Genomic DNA, 17,658 nt, shown 5'->3' with positions numbered 1-17,658 from the left:
ACACTTATACTATACTAAGGTCCTATTACCCCCCTGAACTTATTTTATAAGCAATTTTCTACCCCTTTTCGGCCTACGTGGCACTAGCTTGAAAAAAAAGTCAACCAGCATTGGGACCACAAGATAGTGCCACGTAGGCCAAAAAGGGGTAGAAAATTATTAATAAAATAAGTCCAAGGGGGTACTAGGACCTTAGTATAGTACAAGTGTGTCTCTGAGATTTCGGGCATAGGTTGAGAGGGTACTTATGCATTATCCCTATATATAAATGATAAGTTTAAAAGAAAAAATTGGATAGAAAAAATAATAGTAATTGTTTACTTTATTTAATGTGGTGGTCATTGTAATAATTAAGAAATAGAATTGTGTTTAGTTATTAATAATATCCTTTCTTACATGACTATTTATTTTGTATTTATTTATATTTTGATGATTGTCATGAATTCACATTATTATTCTTACATGCATAATGCATTTATCTCTTTTATTCCTCTTTCTATTTTTATTCGCTCATTATTGAATATCTAAAGTCTATCAAATAGTAAAATCTTTTGTAGTATGCAAAATATATTATTGTGTGTTTATAAAATGATCAAATTTATTTTTGGAGTATTCTTTAAATTTCAACACAAATCAATACTATTCCAATATTAATTTATCAAATTCAACATAATTATTTCAATGTCATTATATAAACTTTTTAAAGTTTTGAGTCAGGTTTGATTATTCTAACTTTATATCATATTTTTCATTGAAAATTTTCATTGTTTGCATTCTTACTTCATAAAATCTACATATATTCTATCTTCTCGAGAACTTCACTTGTACGATTGCATTGAGTATGTTATAGCTATTCATTTTATATATGACAACTATAAAAATATAATATATTCATATATTATATTTTTCATCGAAAATTTTCATTGTTTGCATTCTTACTTCATAAAGTCTACATATATTCTATCTTCTCGAGAACTTCACTTGTACAATTGCATTGAGTATGTTATAACTATATATTTTATATATGACAACTATAAAAATAAATAACAATCAAGTCTCGCTATGAAATTTGGCTTTAAGCCTTCAAACCGACCCTATTGCATTCGAAGATCAAATACAATATATAGTGACTAAATACAAAATTTTTACTAGCTAATTATAAATAGTCTTTTCCAAACGACATCTTTATTTTTAAAGAACTTATGAAATGCACAATATTCTCTTTTTAAAAAAGAAGTAGGTAATAGGTACTTGCTTCTGAAAAGATATACGAAAAAGTGAAGAAAGAAGACGAATAATCAAAATGGGTCCATGCCAACAAGCTTATATATGAATAAGTGCTATGAGAATAAGGATATTTGTGAAATAAACGCATAAACCATACAAAATAGAGGAGGTAAAAGAGGATGATCTTAACGATTCAATTAGTTGTTTAATTTGTCTGAACTTTTATTTTATTGGTGAGAAGTTATGAACTAAATTTAAGACGGTGATGACACCTAACCCTTAGACAAAGGGTTTTAAAAAAAATAGAAATTGTGTAATTTGGATATTCAAATTAAAAGTTAGGTCTTCAAATAGATTTTTCATAAAAATTAAAGTAAGATACAAATTAAGCGTGGAACAATAATAAACACCCTGAAATGTGGTGACATATGCACACGCCACTAAAAATCTCAATGTATGAGAATCGAGAACAAAGTATTATACTAAGTATGAGAAAATCACCACCATGTAAGATGAGTCTGCTCTAATATCATGTTAAAGTGAGTGACTATCTCATTCAAAAGTTTAAGTTATTAGAGAGACACACTTTTATTAGTTAATTATATTCTCAACATGCCCCCTCACATGCGGGTCTGATTCTTTTCATGAGCTAAGCACGTGAAAATTCTTTTTAATATGGGCATGGGTAGTAATGAGATTTAATCTCAGGACCTCTGTTTGCTCTGATACCATGTAAAATTAGGCCCTCGTCTAACTCACACCCCAAAAGCTAACTCGTGAAGGGAGATTTGTTTGATCTCATATAACGAGACCTACTTCATATCTACCGATATCAAATATCTTAACACCCGTCTACACACTTAGACTTCAACTGGAGCGTCTAAATAGGAGTCCACCAACAGTGAACAACAAATTGAGATATGTCTGGCTCTCAAGCATTTCATGTTTCATAAAAAAACAAGGCTTAATCCTCAATATCAAACAATAAAAATCTAACAATTGATCATTTAGCACTCTTTTAATTTTTTTCATTTATGATTGTGTTCAACCATATATTAGTGAAAAACATGTTATGATTGACTAAAGTTTCATTTGTGCTCAACCATATATTAGTGAAAAACATGGTATAATTGACTAAAGTTTCATACGTGTGCACCTAAATACAAAATAAAGCATGTGTTTTCCTGAATATTGTGTATTCTTGCAAAAATAATATAAAGTATTATGAAGAATATTGAGCAAAAGAATAAGACATCTCATGAAACTTTTACAATAAAGTGTAGTCGTTATATTCCTTAGTAGACCTATATATATATATAAGGGTTGCTAGCTCTTGTTGCTTCAAACAAGGAAGTATATATGTGTCTTTTTGTGTGTTTGAATAAGTGATATTCATGGCAGAGAATGAATGGTTAAATGGGTATTTGGAGGCAATATTGGATGTAGGAAGTGAAAGAAATGGGTCAAGACAAAAGAAACCAATTAGTAGCAACACCTTCAAGCATAATAATATGGAGGAAATTTTGAGGTTAGAAATCCACAAAGAGAAGTTGTTTAGTCCAACAAAGTACTTTGTTGAAGAAGTTGTCAATAGCTTTGATGAGTCTGACCTCCACAGAACTTGGATCAAGGTCACTTCACAAATTTTATACTTTAATTATCTTTAATCTCTTATTTATTGTTACTTTCCTTCATAATTTGACCAAGTTTAACCTTTGCTTCTCTCTCTTTACTCATTTGGTAAACCACAAATGCCAACGAGCAATATTACTTGTCGAGACGTTTGGTAAAATAATTCGTGCATTAACTCTATATATTAGTAGTATCTTGTTTAATACATTTTTTTCATGCTATATTAATTATATATTATATTTTGTATATTGAGGAGTGTATTACTAATTAATACTATAGATTTCTACGTGTACAAATGGATTTAATACATGCATTAGAGTGGGTAAGGACTTAATCACCCCTCAAAACCTCTTTTAATTTCCACCATAATTGTGGAAGATATTTTTATGGAAAGCATATTATTTTTACTAGACAAAATCTGACAATACATAAGAAATAACCTAGATTAAGTGCCCGTTTGGTTTGACTTATTTTAGGTGTTTTTAAGCCAAAATAGCTTTTAAATAATTTTGAAGTGTTTGGGTAGAATTAAAAAAGTGCTTATGAGCACTTATTTTAAAGTCAAAATAATAAAGATAAGCCAAAAGTCATAAGTTAGAAATCCTAACTTATGACTTTTGACTTATAAGTCATAAACCAAAAATCAATTCAAACCGATCTAATACAAGTATAACTAATTGAACATTATTAATGCAAGTGTTAAGGATTTCACTTTATTTAATGATGTTTAGAGTAATAGTTGAGAAAATTAAAGAAGAGAAAAAGGGAATTCATGCACAAACACACTTCTTTTTTGGTTCTATATATGAAAAAGAAAAGGACATTGTAGGTAGTGGCAACAAGGAATTCTCGTGAGAGGAATAATAGGCTCGAGAATATGTGCTGGCGCATCTGGCATCTTACCCGCAAGAAGAAACAGGTACTTTCATTTCATTTATTTACTGCTCCCTTAGTCTCTATTTACTTAAAAAAATATTTATTTGTTACTTTTGATAAGTAAAAATATATGTATATTTTATTATTTTTTGTTAAAGTTAAATGTCTTTAAAAAATGTAATAAATAAATATATTTGAGATCATATTAATTAATGGGGGTAAAATGATGAATTTACTATGTTAATCAATATTTTTTAATAGACGTGTTAAATCAAAATTTTGACAACTAAAAAGAAGAAAATATTGTATATAATAACAAACTATTAATTCAAATTAAATACTATAAATATACTTTTATTTAATTGTACCCCGTAGCAAACTATTGCTATTTTCGCCACTCTCCCTGGTTGAATCTCGCTCGACAGTCTCGTTTGGTGGCAGTCTCGCTCGCCTCTCTCGCTTTTTATACAAACACAAATGTATAAAATGTGTGTTTTTGTATAAAGCGAGAGAAAATTGTATAAATACATATATTTTCGTCCCCACTCTCCCCTCTCCCATATCTCGCTCGCCACTCTCCCGAATCTCGCTCGCCACCCTCGCCTCTCTCGCTTATATAAACAGAAACGAAATGTATAAATTGTGTTTCTATTTGTATAAAGCGAGAGAAAATTGTAGATACACATGCAAATATATATATATATCTTCGTCCTACACACTTAAAATTATACAATACAAATATCCTCCTGCCTAGTTTTCTTTTGTCTTTCTCTCTTTCTCGTTTTATACATACACAGATTATACAATTGATCTTTTATATACAGTTGCTTTCTTTTGTATATGTATAGCAAATTATACAATTGCTTTCTTTGTATATGTATAGGGAATTATACGACTGTTTTTTTGCATATGTATATCGAAATATGCATATTTATGTTTGTTATAGAGCGCAATTACACAAACGTTGTTATAGCATACAAATATGAATTTTGTGTTTGCTATACGTGAAAGTTGCTCAAAAAAAAAATCAATATTATTAATTATGTACTACACCCTCAACTACATATACCATTCCTTTCTACTTGAAAGGAAGAAACTGATTAATGTAAACATGTTAAAGCAAGGAATAAACAGTCTCATTTCTTTGATGGAATTTGTCTACTTTGTCAACTTCAAACATATTTAGATTATCTTTTATATCAAATAGAAAAGTCACTTTTTTAAAATAAGTTCAAACAAACACTTACTCCACAAATAAAAAAAACTGAGCTTGCAAACTCTAAAACAAACGCCTAAATGTCTAGAGTCAACAGAGAAGTGAAAAAAGTCTCAACTGTTTTGAGTGATAAATTTTTGTCAGTGTCATGTCAATAATTAGTATTTAATTTTTAAAACAATACAGCAAAAAAATAAAGTTTCAGTTAAAAAGTATTCTACTTAGCCGGTTGAGATAATTTCTTGTGACACTGAGAAATTGCAGATAGCTTGGGATGATGCACAAAAACTAGTAAAACGGCGAGTTGAACTAGAGAAAGGTCGTTTTGATGCAGCAGAAGATCTTTCTGAACTCTCAGAAGGTGAGAAGGAGAAAGGAGATATAAATACATCAGAGTCTCACCATGTCATATCGAGGATCAACTCCGATACACAGATATGGTCTGATGAAGATAAACCAAGCCAACTATACATTGTCTTGATCAGGTACATTCACATCGTCGCAGTAACTAGTGCACGATAAAAAACCTATCATCAAACAGATACGTGGCATCAAACAAGTTACATACTATCAAACATTGGTCAAACAAGTTTTATGCTATGTTTACTGTTTTTTGTAGTATGCATGGGTTGGTGCGTGGAGAAAACATGGAACTTGGACGAGATTCTGACACTGGTGGTCAGGTAGTCATATTACCTGTCATCTTTGTTTCAATCAATAAAACTATTGCCTCTAAATCTTCTATTCTAGAGAACATGTTCAACTGAAAAAACACAAGAAGAAAGTTTGAAAAAGTTAATCCAAATAGCAGAAAATTGACACTTATGAGCTAGTAACAAGACTGGACACAACAACTTTCATGCAACTGTGTTTTGTTTAATGAATGATCAGGTGAAGTATGTAGTAGAGCTTGCTCGAGCACTTGCAAACATGAAAGGAGTTCATCGAGTTGATCTCCTGACTCGGCAGATCACATCCCCAGATGTTGACTCTAGCTATGGTGAGCCAATTGAGATGCTCTCATGTCCATCTGATGCTTTTGGCTGCTGTGGTGCCTACATAATTCGGATCCCCTGCGGACCACGTGACAAGTAATGTTGTTATTCTATAGTGGTTCAAAACCACTAATCACTAAACATACTTGTCTAGCTATCTGGTTCAATCTTCCATATTTTGAACATTATATTTGTCGCAGGTATATTCCAAAAGAATCACTCTGGCCTTACATACCAGAATTTGTTGACGGGGCATTAAGCCACATTGTGAATATGGCAAGGGCTATAGGGGAGCAAGTCAATGCTGGAAAAGCAGTGTGGCCTTATGTAATTCATGGGCACTATGCTGATGCAGGAGAGGTAGCAGCCCTCTTATCTGGAACGTTAAACGTACCAATGGTGTTAACAGGACACTCACTAGGAAGAAACAAGTTCGAGCAATTGCTTAAACAGGGCAGACTCACTAAGGGGGAGATCAATACCACCTACAAGATAATGAGGAGAACAGAAGCAGAAGAGTTGGGACTAGATACTGCTGAAATGGTGATAACTAGCACTAGACAAGAGATTGACGAACAATGGGGTTTGTATGATGGTTTTGATATTCAGCTGGAAAGGAAACTCAGAGTTAGGAGACGGAGAGGAGTGAGTTGCCTCGGGAGATACATGCCGAGGATGGTGGTATGCACTAACTCAACTAGCTAGTTCTTGTTCAAACAACGCCAAATGTCTTCCTATCAAGTTATGAAGAAATTTGATGTAAAGTCTGTTTCTGATGATTATGAAAACCAGGTTATACCGCCGGGGATGGACTTCAGTAACATAAACGCGCAAGATTCACTGGAAGGAGATGGAGATCTCAAGTCATTGATTGGTGCAGCCAAAAGTCAAAAGAGACCTATACCACATATATGGTCTGAGGTTGGATGTCCTTTTCATTTATGTAGCAGACTTTCTTAACCCTTTCTTAAAGTCAAAATGGATAACAAGAGAGAAGCAACAAGTGTAGACTAGATAGAAATAATTCATGATTACTGATTAATAATGCTTTGTCGGTCTGGGGTTTCCTATAAATGTTTTTAGTCAATATCTCTTGTATCTTCATGAATGCAGATCATGCGATTCTTCGTTAACCCTCACAAGCCAATGATACTTGCACTGTCACGTCCGGATCCTAAGAAGAATGTAACTACTTTGCTCAGGGCTTTTGGAGAATGTCAAGCACTTCGAGAACTAGCCAACTTAGTAGGGTCTACGTTTATATGCAACCTCCTTCAACTATTAACAGATCTAGTGGACTAGTGCAGAGTCTGATTTTATTGTAAATTGTGTTGCAGACTCTGATCCTAGGTAACAGAGATGACATTGATGACATGTCCAGTAGCAGCTCTGCAGTACTCACAACAGTAATAAAGCTCATTGACAAGTACAATTTGTATGGCCAGGTGGCATATCCAAAGCATCATAAGCAACCAGAGGTTCCTGATATATATCGCCTGGCAGCAAAAACTAAGGTAACTTGGAGAAATAATATATAATCAAGTGTCTGGACTTGAGGATTTTCCCACGAAAGAACAGTTGTATCTATGTCTCATGGGTTTGTAGTCATTGTCTATGCCTTGTTCATAATAGAGATGCCGCTGTCCATTGGATCTGTGTGCAGGAAAATAATCTAGACAGGATAAAGCTATTTCAGTGATTCATTTTCTTTCATGCTTTAAAAGAAGATCAACTATAGAAATGACACTCTTCTTTAACCAAAATTTTCAATTACGTGCTATGACTGCCAATAACTCTTAAATGGTGATTTATCCTTGAAGGGAGTGTTCATCAATCCAGCCCTTGTTGAGCCATTTGGCCTCACTCTTATTGAGGTAACTTCTAAATTACATCACATGAAGTTTTAGCAGCTGATGCTATGTATGAAAAACGCTATACTTCAGGAAAGTCTTCTTTCTGCAGGCAGCTGCTTATGGTTTGCCTATAGTTGCTACGAAAAATGGAGGGCCAGTAGATATAGTCAAGGTAAACACTAGCTGGTTTAAACATTGACGTTGATGATAAGTCCTGAAGATATTTTACATTTAAGTTATCGATTGCAAACCTAAATTTTGCAGGATAAAAGTTGGAGTAGAATTATAGGAAGTGCACAAAATCGTGATAACAAACACTTCATGTAGAACATGACTTTTAGGAACTTCCAAAAAGTGATGCCCCAAGTTTTCTGTTGCAAACTTCCCCGTCTTTTCTCAAATAGTTATCTTTTTAATTACATGTACACCTCAAAGTAGTGACTTACTGTAACTTATGGATGAATATAATGTGGAACATAATGTTTAATCAGGCACTACACAATGGGCTACTCATTGATCCACATGATCAAAAAGCAATAGAAGATGCTCTTCTAAAGCTTGTTGCTGACAAGAACCTATGGCTAGAGTGCCGTAAGAATGGCCTAAAGAATATCCACTGCTTCTCATGGCCAGAGCACTGCCGGAATTACCTCTCCCATGTTCAACACTGCAGAAATCGCCACCCTGCTAATTGTCTTGAGGTCATGAAGCCAGCTCCTGAAGAACCTATGAGTGAATCACTAAGAGATGTTGAAGACCTTTCTCTAAAATTTTCCATCGATGTGGATTTCAAGGCCAATGGAGAGATGGATATGGCAAGAAGGCAGCATGAACTTGTTGAGATACTCTCACGGAAAGCTAATTCAATCAACAAGTCTATTGTTAGCTACTCTCCTGGAAGAAGGAAGGTCCTATATGTAGTGGCAACTGACTGTTACAACAGCAATGGATCTCCTACTGAGACCTTATCTCTAACGGTCAAGAATATAATGCAAGTTGCAAGATCCAGGTCCAGCCAAATAGGATTACTTTTTCTGACAGGCTTGTGTCTGCAAGAGACTAAAGAAGTTGTAAACAGCTGCCCAACAAATTTAGAAGATTTTGATGCATTGATTTGCAGCAGTGGAAGTGAAATATACTACCCATGGAAGGACTTAGGACTAGATGACGACTATGAAGCCCACATTGAGTATCGGTGGCCAGGTGAGAACATTAAATCAGCAGTGATGAGGCTTGGTAAAATCGAAGAAGGTTCTGAGCATGACATCGCACAATGCCCAAGTGCATCTAGCTTTCAATGCTACTCATATAGCATCAAGCCAGGAGCCAAAGTAAGATTGCTAAGCCACTAATGATGTTCTAAGTTAGACAATACAAATAGAAACCAAATTGGTTTTCCCATTTGTATCCTGATAATAAATTACATGTGACAGGTAAGGAAAGTTAATGACCTTCGTCAGAGGCTCCGCATGAGAGGCTTCCGTTGCAATGTTGTCTACACACATGCTGCATCAAGGTTGAACGTGACACCATTATTTGCATCGAGATCCCAAGCACTTAGGTAAACCATTTCAATCCTGTACTAATATATGGTCTAATGATACTTCTGTGCTTCGGTTAGCAGATACTAGGAAAGATCAATTCTACATAAACTTTGTCACAGTCAGTCCTTCTCTGCATGTAATGCAGGTATCTCTCAGTTAGATGGGGAGTTGATCTTTCCAGTATGGTTGTTTTTGTGGGGGAAAAGGGAGATACAGACTATGAAAGCCTGCTTGTGGGCCTTCACAAGACTGTGATTCTGAAACGAAGTGTGGAATATGCCAGCGAGAAGCTTCTTCACAATGAAGATAGCTTCAAGACAGATGAAATAGTGCCTCTAGAGAGCACAAACATATGTGCAGCTGAAGGATATGAACCCCAGGATATCTCTGCGGCCTTGGAGAAGCTAGGGGTCATGTAAAGTTTAAGATGATGTTTCTATTTGACTATTTCCTTTGCAATATCACAGGCAAAACTTCAGTCAAAAAAGTAAGCACGCGAGTTAAAGTCTGGGTTTCAATCTTATACTTTGTAAAAATATAACAAGAGTTGAAAACACACTGAACATATATAATATCTAGTTTTATCTGATATCTATTAGAGGACTGCATTTTGATATCTTCAATTTTAGTGTACTATATACTACAGAAAGCACAATCGTCGTCCAATTTATCTCATGTAGTCTGCACGTGCTTGAATGTGTTGAACCAAATGCACACCTCCATAAATGAAGTAATCTGAGCTGAAATGATAGATGACAAAGCTCTATAGTACTCTATACTTTGTTTTCTGATACATCATAGAGATAGCGCACATGTAATGAAATTTCCAATTTTCAATACGAGAAAGGCTCAGCTTAAGTTCAGTCGTGCGTATGTTATTCATTCAAGCAGAACTCTACTAGCGTTTAAAATTGTCTTTTACATAGAATACAGATGCTACAGCAACAAAGTACAAACCACATTCTTATGCCATCTCAACAACTGCAACAGCTCCCCATTTATCTCAAACTATCTCGACCATTATTTGCATACACTACCTGACTAGTAATGAAGACACTCCACCACTTGCTAGTTGAAGTACTTGCCTGGCCCTGGTCATTTTCATCCACAAAGATCCATGTCTATCTTGAACTCATTTCCACAAGAACATTTGATACTGTGGGAAATTATCTGAACGCAAAAAATTACTAATTGTGAGTGAAATGGAAAAATAAATTGATAATTTAACTCCATCAATTGGGATATTTTGAATCTCTTTAAAATTGAACATTGACACCACAAGTTGAATGACATGTCAAAGTGCAATAAAGAGTGAATATTTCTCAATACCATCAGTTTTGCAATCTGGAGTTGTAAAGAGTGCAGATACTCTGCCTCTCCAGCTTTGTCTGAGAGAAGTGCTTGGTACTCTTCTTGCAAGGATTTGCTATCCATATCCCCGAGTTGTGCCTGCAGAATAATGCATGATGTTGATCATAGACTTTTAGAGGCTGATGCTCTGAACTGTAGCAAGTATATTTTCTTTCAATTATGTTGATTAATAAATTAGAAGTTACGAACATCTTCTTTTTCCTCAAATTCACGATTTCAACTTTCTGATTTCCCAATAAATTAAATTTGATGCATTTTTCTGGTTAAGTATTCAAAGCAACTGTTTGTTGGGTAATTGCAAATGCCAAGATGGATTTGACAAGCAGTTGTTATCATTATCAAAAGAAAAATATTTCGAGCTAAGACTGAATTTATGTAATACAGATTGTAACTGACCTTGAAATCATTCATTTTTGACTTCGCAAGCTCAATAGATCTCCTTACCTGTCAAAGTAAGATGCCTTTCAGATTCTTGTATTTGAACTGAAACTGAAAATAACTGTACTTGAATGAGCAACAAAGAAAATCTCAGACGTTGATTTCCCTCATAAAGAAACAATAGGACTCGGTTTTCCATTTTCAATTAGAGATTTTCCTTTCTTCTGTCCAGGAGTCAGGATTGGGGAATTTATCAACCATAGATATTAGTGTGTATTAAGAGTATATAAATAACCATTAAAGCACCAAAGGCTTTCATGGGAGAGGAGAAAATGTTGCAACTGCTGTACTGGTTAATTAAGAAAGTCAACTTCAGTAGCAGGGACAATACAGGGGGAATGATAATCCTGTAATAATTCTGCTTTAAAATACAAGAATCTGATGGGTAAGCGTCAACTCTACCTTCAAATGTCGGAACTAGGAAAGGAAGAGAGACTTCAAGGAACATTGAAGATCTCTGACCTCCATACTGACATACCAACATCCACTCAGCAGGAGAATGTGTCTAGACTGAAGGATATACTTCAATGGTTCATCAAACAATAATGGTAATTAGCAATATCTTTTGGGGGTCTTTATTCGTTTTCAGTGCCCAAGGGAAAGGGCCAGTCATCACACAAAAACGGCTTGATCAGAACTCAGAATTGTTTAACCAAACCTGGCTGTTCTCTGTGACAAGTTTGGACTTCAGCTCACTCATCTTGTTTAGCTTTGTTTTAGCGTCTGCCAAATTCATCTTTAGAATTTCTACCATCTTATCCTGATTTTCTGTAAATCAATATGAAATTGCCTCAAACGGGATGAACAGGAAAGACAAAAAGGATAAGAGAAAGAAAACGAAGTTAAGGCAGAGGTGAACATAATGTCTACAGGTGATTCCCAAAATTAGCTTGCATTAACCCATCGACATCATGAAATCAGAATATAAACTAACAGTGCTAGGTCATACCTTCAATTTCACCAGTTTTCTCACCAACTTTGTCCATCACCTGAATGCTATAGCCATCAGTTCCAGCAGTATATATTTATGATAAGAGTAAGAATCTAATTCACATAAGCCATTCTATCCCTTTTTCTGGTGGTAGAAAGATAGACTGTCTAAGCAGCAAGTAGTTACTCTACTGATATCATACTGGCAGAGGAATGACAAGTACTATAATAGTTTATGGAGTTTTTACAAAGCTGGGTTAATGCAGGAAGCATCATGTCACCAGCTAGTTCATGCTCAAATTTGAAATGTCAGATCACCAAGCAATGACTCATACCTCAAAGTTTTCCAGAAATGTGTCATTTGAGAATCACCAGAAATTATAAGTATTGCCAATTTAAAGTACATCAAGTCCAAAACCACTATATCTTCAAAGCTAATGGACAAGAATTCTTATAGGGAGGATGCAAAAGTAGTTGACTGAATAAAAAATTGAATCTAAGCAGCTTGTCTCGGCCAAAGCCTTGGGCTTCACAAATATCAAGTTACTTTGATAATTGCACTTGAAAAATTCAGAAAATCTGTAAACCCACAACATATTCAAATATTGCACTTGTAAAGATAAGCATAACATAAAATAACATAATTTTAACTGTAATCATACTATTCTCGGTAATTTCTGATACTTCGTAGAATCTTATTTTCTTTCACAGCTTGAAATAGAATGTATGCATTTGATTATGTTATAATACACCTCTTGTAATTACATTTGATCTGGCTTTTTGAGCATTTGTTTTTCCCTTCATTGGGTTTTATATACACAAATATTAAAAAATCTTATTCGGTTAATCTGTTAGAAATTTATAATTCCAAGACAATTTATAGAGAAGAGCACCAAAATTAGTGAAAATAAAACAGTATGACTTAGTAGAAATACCTGGCCATTATCTCCAACCCACAAGTTCTGTTTGCAATCTTTGATCCAACCCTAAAAGTAGGAACCCTTGCTTTGATCAAAAAAAGCTTATATAGTTGAACAATCTAAGTGGAAAGCAACAGGGAAGGGAACATGGAAAAAAACCTGCTGTTCTCCTAGCTGAGCAGTTACTTCTTCAACAGTTTTAGCATAATAGTCACTGTTATGACAACCACATTCACTTATAATTGTGTACTATCCATCAGAAATCTCCAATATATGCTTTCCAAGTTACCTTTTCTGTAGAAGTTTTGCTGACATGTTGTTTCTTTCTTGTTGAAGGAGCTCCGATGTCTGTTTGACAAACAAGGATCAAAGAATATATGCTATATCACATGATTCCCTAAGATTAACCCAACTTTCCTTTATCAAAAGATAAGTTTATGTCAAGTAAAAACTTTCAAACCTATCTCCTAAATAACCAAAATTATTCTTCCCTTCTATGCAAACAATGCTAAGAATTGAACTCCAAGATTGTTCTTCATTTAAGTACTTCAAGATTGCAGTTTATAGCTCGACGGTCAAATAATAGACTGCTTCCATAATATACATTACTTCATCCTTCTTTCATCAGTATGTTTCTGGAAAAAAGATGAGACCAAATTTTCAATCTTTACATAATTTTCATCCCCCACTTCTGAAAAATACAGAATCATATCTAGCCTAATCTTTATGTCAAAACACATTTACTTCTAAACTTCTGTTTTAGAAACCATGTCTAGTTGGATACGCCATTACGGTTGTGAAGCTGAGAACAGATAGAGTATATATTTCTGGTTTCATGTACCAAATTAACAAACATCACCAATCCTATCCATCAAGGGCGATGTGAGGCTTTCAGTTTCAGCTCCGCTTCAAAGTTAATCGATGCCAGCTCTTAGTTTTACCTGGTTGAGGGTGGAAGAATCAACTCCTAAAGAAGCAATTTTTCTTTGTTTTTCCAAAATCATGGAACAGATCTGCCCTTTTTTCTCCAGTATCCTGGCAATTTCCTCTCTGAGTTGGCTTGTCTGACATTTCACTGCATTGTATAGCAGTTTAAGGTTTAGGTATTGCAGAGTTCTGCTATTCGACACGTATAGTTATTTTAATATTAGAAAAACATGACGGAAAAGAGAAATGAACAATGTCTCAGGTAGAAACTATTATTAAGATTCAGAGCTCCACAATATGCGATTTTCATGTAATAGACCAAATTGTAAGAGATGACGCAGAAAGTGAAACAAGGTCAAGATAAATTCAAATGGTTTCAACCTTGTGAAATAACATAGATTTCTGGAAGTGCCCAGCCACAGCCCACATCAAAGAAGAAAAAAGACAAAAGGAACAAGAAAAAATCTAGCAACAAAAGTCGGACATGATGGACTGATGTTTCACGGGAGTGAAAATAAACAGGTATCCTATTCCATCTTCGAAACTAAACACCTCTGGACAAAGTTCTCTGCAGAAGAAAAAAACACAAGATTGCAAAGGATACTGCACATGGATAAGCCTAAATAGAAGGGAAATGCGCTTTAACCATTGCAGGACTGTGTCATTCTCCCTCTATCAGGATTTGATGAATATGCAATTGAATCTCATCAATTTGTCTTCTTAGTCTTTCTAGATCTGATGCATGCCTCAAAGAGTTCATTATCATGCATTATGACCATAGCTTTAAAAAACAGTGATAGAGGGGTAGTGTGACGGCGCATTATCTGCTTGGTTTCTAACCTGCATCATTAACCGTTTGGAATTTCTCAGTTATATACAAATAAAAAATAACTGTGGTAAAAGGAAAGATGGAAAAGGCTGTGGAAATCCTTGTTTAAAGAGTGCTGGGAAAATGACCAAAGAACATGATTAGTGTAGGTAATGTCCAAAGTCTTGATTTCAGATGAACTCAGCAACAAATTTTACAACTTGAACTAGAATACCAGAATAAATAATAAGAGCCAGCAGTAGCATAACTTCACCAAATGAAACGTCTAATCGGCCAACCAATATTATTCAAACTAAAGTTTGGCACTAAAGCTCCCCCACAATTTCAATGCAATACATGAACATAAACATTCATATGCACTCTTATTTCTTCTAGTAAACATGAAATATAAGTAAGAAGGTTATGATCCATATTATGAAAATGTTAAAGACATATTACAACTTGGCAACAACGAAATTTCTTACTCACAAGGCTATACATACTCTCAAATTGCATAAAGTTTTCACAAAATCAAAAGGAAAAGAAGTCCAGAATTTTCTATTTCTGCAAACATATAGGAAGCAAGTGTTTAACCTGAGTTAATTTCATTTTCGAGATTTTGTAGTGTAGTTATTTGCATTTGCTCCTCGGCTGTTATCTTAACTGCTTCATCCTCCACATCTGAAAGTTCATCAATTCAATTTCAGACTCCACACGCACACAATACACACCGTGATACAAAATTAAAAAGGTGCAAGCATACAGATACATAAACGTACACAGACATGAACATAATTTATGAATTTGAGTACAAAATTTCGACGGAAACAAAATAGCCCTAGATTGATGAGAAAATCTGAATGTTGATAGTTTTGGAGATTGGAGAGATGCGTACCACTCATTTGAGTGCGAAGAGTCTTCATCCACTGCAAATACTCTTCCATTTTTGCAGAAACCTCAATGGCAGAGCTATGAGCTGCAGATTTTGACAGAATTCGCGAGTTTCTAGAGAAAATTAAGCTAAAGGTGTCAAATAAGTCTAGTTTTGTTTTTGGCGACAGATTGACAAGATAACTAACTAATTATGGGACCAAATTAATATTTTTTTAAAAAAATTATCTATTATAAAATACAAAAAAATACACTTTTATAATTCAAATCAAATCATTTAAAAAGAAAAATCTTTTTTATCTTTCCTTCTCTCTTTTCTCTCATCTTTTCTTTATCTTCTTCTTTAAAAATTCGAAAATCCGTCCTTACTTTTCCTCCGCAGTCGTTACGCTTCCTCTCTAGTCCTCCATTATTCTCTCATCTTTCTGATCTGTAATCGTGTTCGACTAGAAATGAGTAAGTTATTTTTTGAAATACATTACAATTTTTAAAAAAAAAATTCTTAGATTAATGAACAATAAAATGTTCTGTAGGTGTATAAACTGAATAATCGACTTAATAGTGTGTATTATTTATCATTTTTGAAAGAAAATCAACCAATTCAAAAAATTCTTATTTTAAGGAAATATATCTGTAATGTTATCATTCAGTGAAAAGTCATTTTTTGTTGCTGTTGTTGTTCTTTTTTTGGTCATTTTGTTGATATGATTTTAGAAATAGTGTTGTTCAGGCATCTAAAATATATTTAGCGTATATTGCCACATTTTAGAGATATGTTGGTCATCTGTTGCCACACATGATTCAAATGTTGCAATAATCTGTACAGATGTGTCAACATATGATGTATCTGTCGCTACATAAGATGTATATGTTGCGCAACAGCAGGTACACATGTGGCAACATAATGTTAATTTATCGCAACAGACTATCTATCGGTTGCAACATACTGCTAATATTATTTTATAATGAATTGTAAAATTGATATGTTGTTCATCTGTTGCTACATAAGATTCAAATGTTGCAATAATTTGTACAGATGTATCAACATATGATGCATCTGTTGCTACATAAGATGTATATGTTGCGCAACAGCCGGTACATATGTGGCAACATAATGTTAATTTATTGCAACAGACTATCCATTGGTTGCAACATACTGCTATTATTATTTTATAATGAATTGTAAATCTCAATATTTTTTTGTTTACCTTGTAGATGAAATGATACAAGAAGCTTCATCCATGATAACAACTCAATCTTCTAACATGAAATGCTCTTTTTGTCTATGCGAAGAATGTGAGCTGCAAAAATGATTATTTTATTAGTAGTATTAAAAAACTCACTGATATTTTTAAGGAAATGTCTCATAATATTGATGTACAAAGATCAAAGAAGACTTCACAACCTTTGAAATGTAGGAGGTTGAAAAAATCTATTTCTCAAACACTTTCTATGATTATTGAGAAGAAAGAAAAGGAGAAGAAGGCAAAGGAGGAGAAGGACAAAGAGGAGAAGGAAAAGGAGGAGAAGGAAAAGGAGAAGAATGCAAAGGAGGAAAATGAGAAGAAGGCAAAGGAGGAGAAGGAGAGGGAGAAAAAGGCAAATAAAGAGAAGGAGAAAGAGAAAAAGGCAAAACAGGAGAAGGAGAAGGAGAAGAAGAAGAAGACAAATGAAGAGAAGGAGAAGGAGAAGGAGAAGAAAAAGGCAAATGAGATGGAAAATGAGAAGGAGAAGGAGAAGGAGAAGGAGAAGGTGAAGCAAAAGAAAAAGCGAAAGCGAAAAAGAAAGAGAAGAAAGTCGAAGTTGTTAGTTGAGATGTGAAGCGACAATATCCATTTGAAGGTTTTAACATTGACGGCGAGGGTCCAACTGAACTAACGTCATCCTTCTCGCAATGGATAAACGAGGGTATTTACAAACATCATGCAAAAACGTAAGTAAAGTAAAATCGTTCAACTATTATTAGAATTTCTTCTTGTTGTCCACTAAATAATGATTTATAATGATTACACAGTTGTAGAGGAAACAAG

At 34.2% G+C, this 17,658-nt stretch overlaps 2 protein-coding genes across 3 annotated transcripts; one reads left to right on the top strand and one right to left on the bottom strand.

The window, feature by feature from the left end:
• Window positions 1-2,558: 2,558 nt before the first annotated feature.
• LOC107004626 (probable sucrose-phosphate synthase 4) lies at window positions 2,559-9,959 on the top strand. Its single transcript, XM_015202905.2, has 14 exons — window positions 2,559-2,858; window positions 3,689-3,778; window positions 5,216-5,436; window positions 5,571-5,634; window positions 5,843-6,042; window positions 6,147-6,627; window positions 6,739-6,867; window positions 7,060-7,191; window positions 7,284-7,460; window positions 7,767-7,820; window positions 7,909-7,971; window positions 8,291-9,130; window positions 9,233-9,360; window positions 9,489-9,959. Exons 1-14 carry the CDS (start codon window positions 2,622-2,624, stop codon window positions 9,760-9,762), a joined length of 3,090 nt encoding a protein of 1,029 aa, XP_015058391.1. The 5' UTR covers window positions 2,559-2,621; the 3' UTR covers window positions 9,763-9,959.
• A 184-nt stretch (window positions 9,960-10,143) lies between these two features.
• Window positions 10,144-15,798, bottom strand: LOC107004627 (intermediate filament protein ifa-3). 2 transcript variants are annotated; one of them, XM_015202907.2, is made up of 12 exons: window positions 15,633-15,682; window positions 15,332-15,418; window positions 14,576-14,769; window positions 13,944-14,077; window positions 13,292-13,350; window positions 13,162-13,216; window positions 13,018-13,068; window positions 12,102-12,141; window positions 11,811-11,920; window positions 11,111-11,158; window positions 10,673-10,792; window positions 10,144-10,513 (listed from the first exon to the last, which is right to left on the bottom strand). In XM_015202907.2, the coding sequence occupies exons 3-12, from the start codon at window positions 14,592-14,594 to the stop codon at window positions 10,445-10,447; spliced, it is 705 nt and encodes a 234-aa protein (XP_015058393.1). In that variant the 5' UTR covers window positions 14,595-14,769; window positions 15,332-15,418; window positions 15,633-15,682; the 3' UTR covers window positions 10,144-10,444. The 2 variants fall into 2 exon arrangements, with proteins under 2 accessions (XP_015058393.1, XP_015058392.1); XM_015202906.2 differs by lacking the exon at window positions 14,576-14,769 and having other exon boundaries at window positions 15,633-15,798.
• Window positions 15,799-17,658: the final 1,860 nt, after the last annotated feature.

Source organism: Solanum pennellii, chromosome 11 (assembly GCF_001406875.1).
Source record: "Solanum pennellii chromosome 11, SPENNV200".
Lineage (NCBI taxonomy): Eukaryota > Viridiplantae > Streptophyta > Magnoliopsida > Solanales > Solanaceae > Solanum > Solanum pennellii.
Note: the sequence above shows the minus strand (reverse complement) of the source record. Positions and strands in the feature narration are given on the sequence as shown.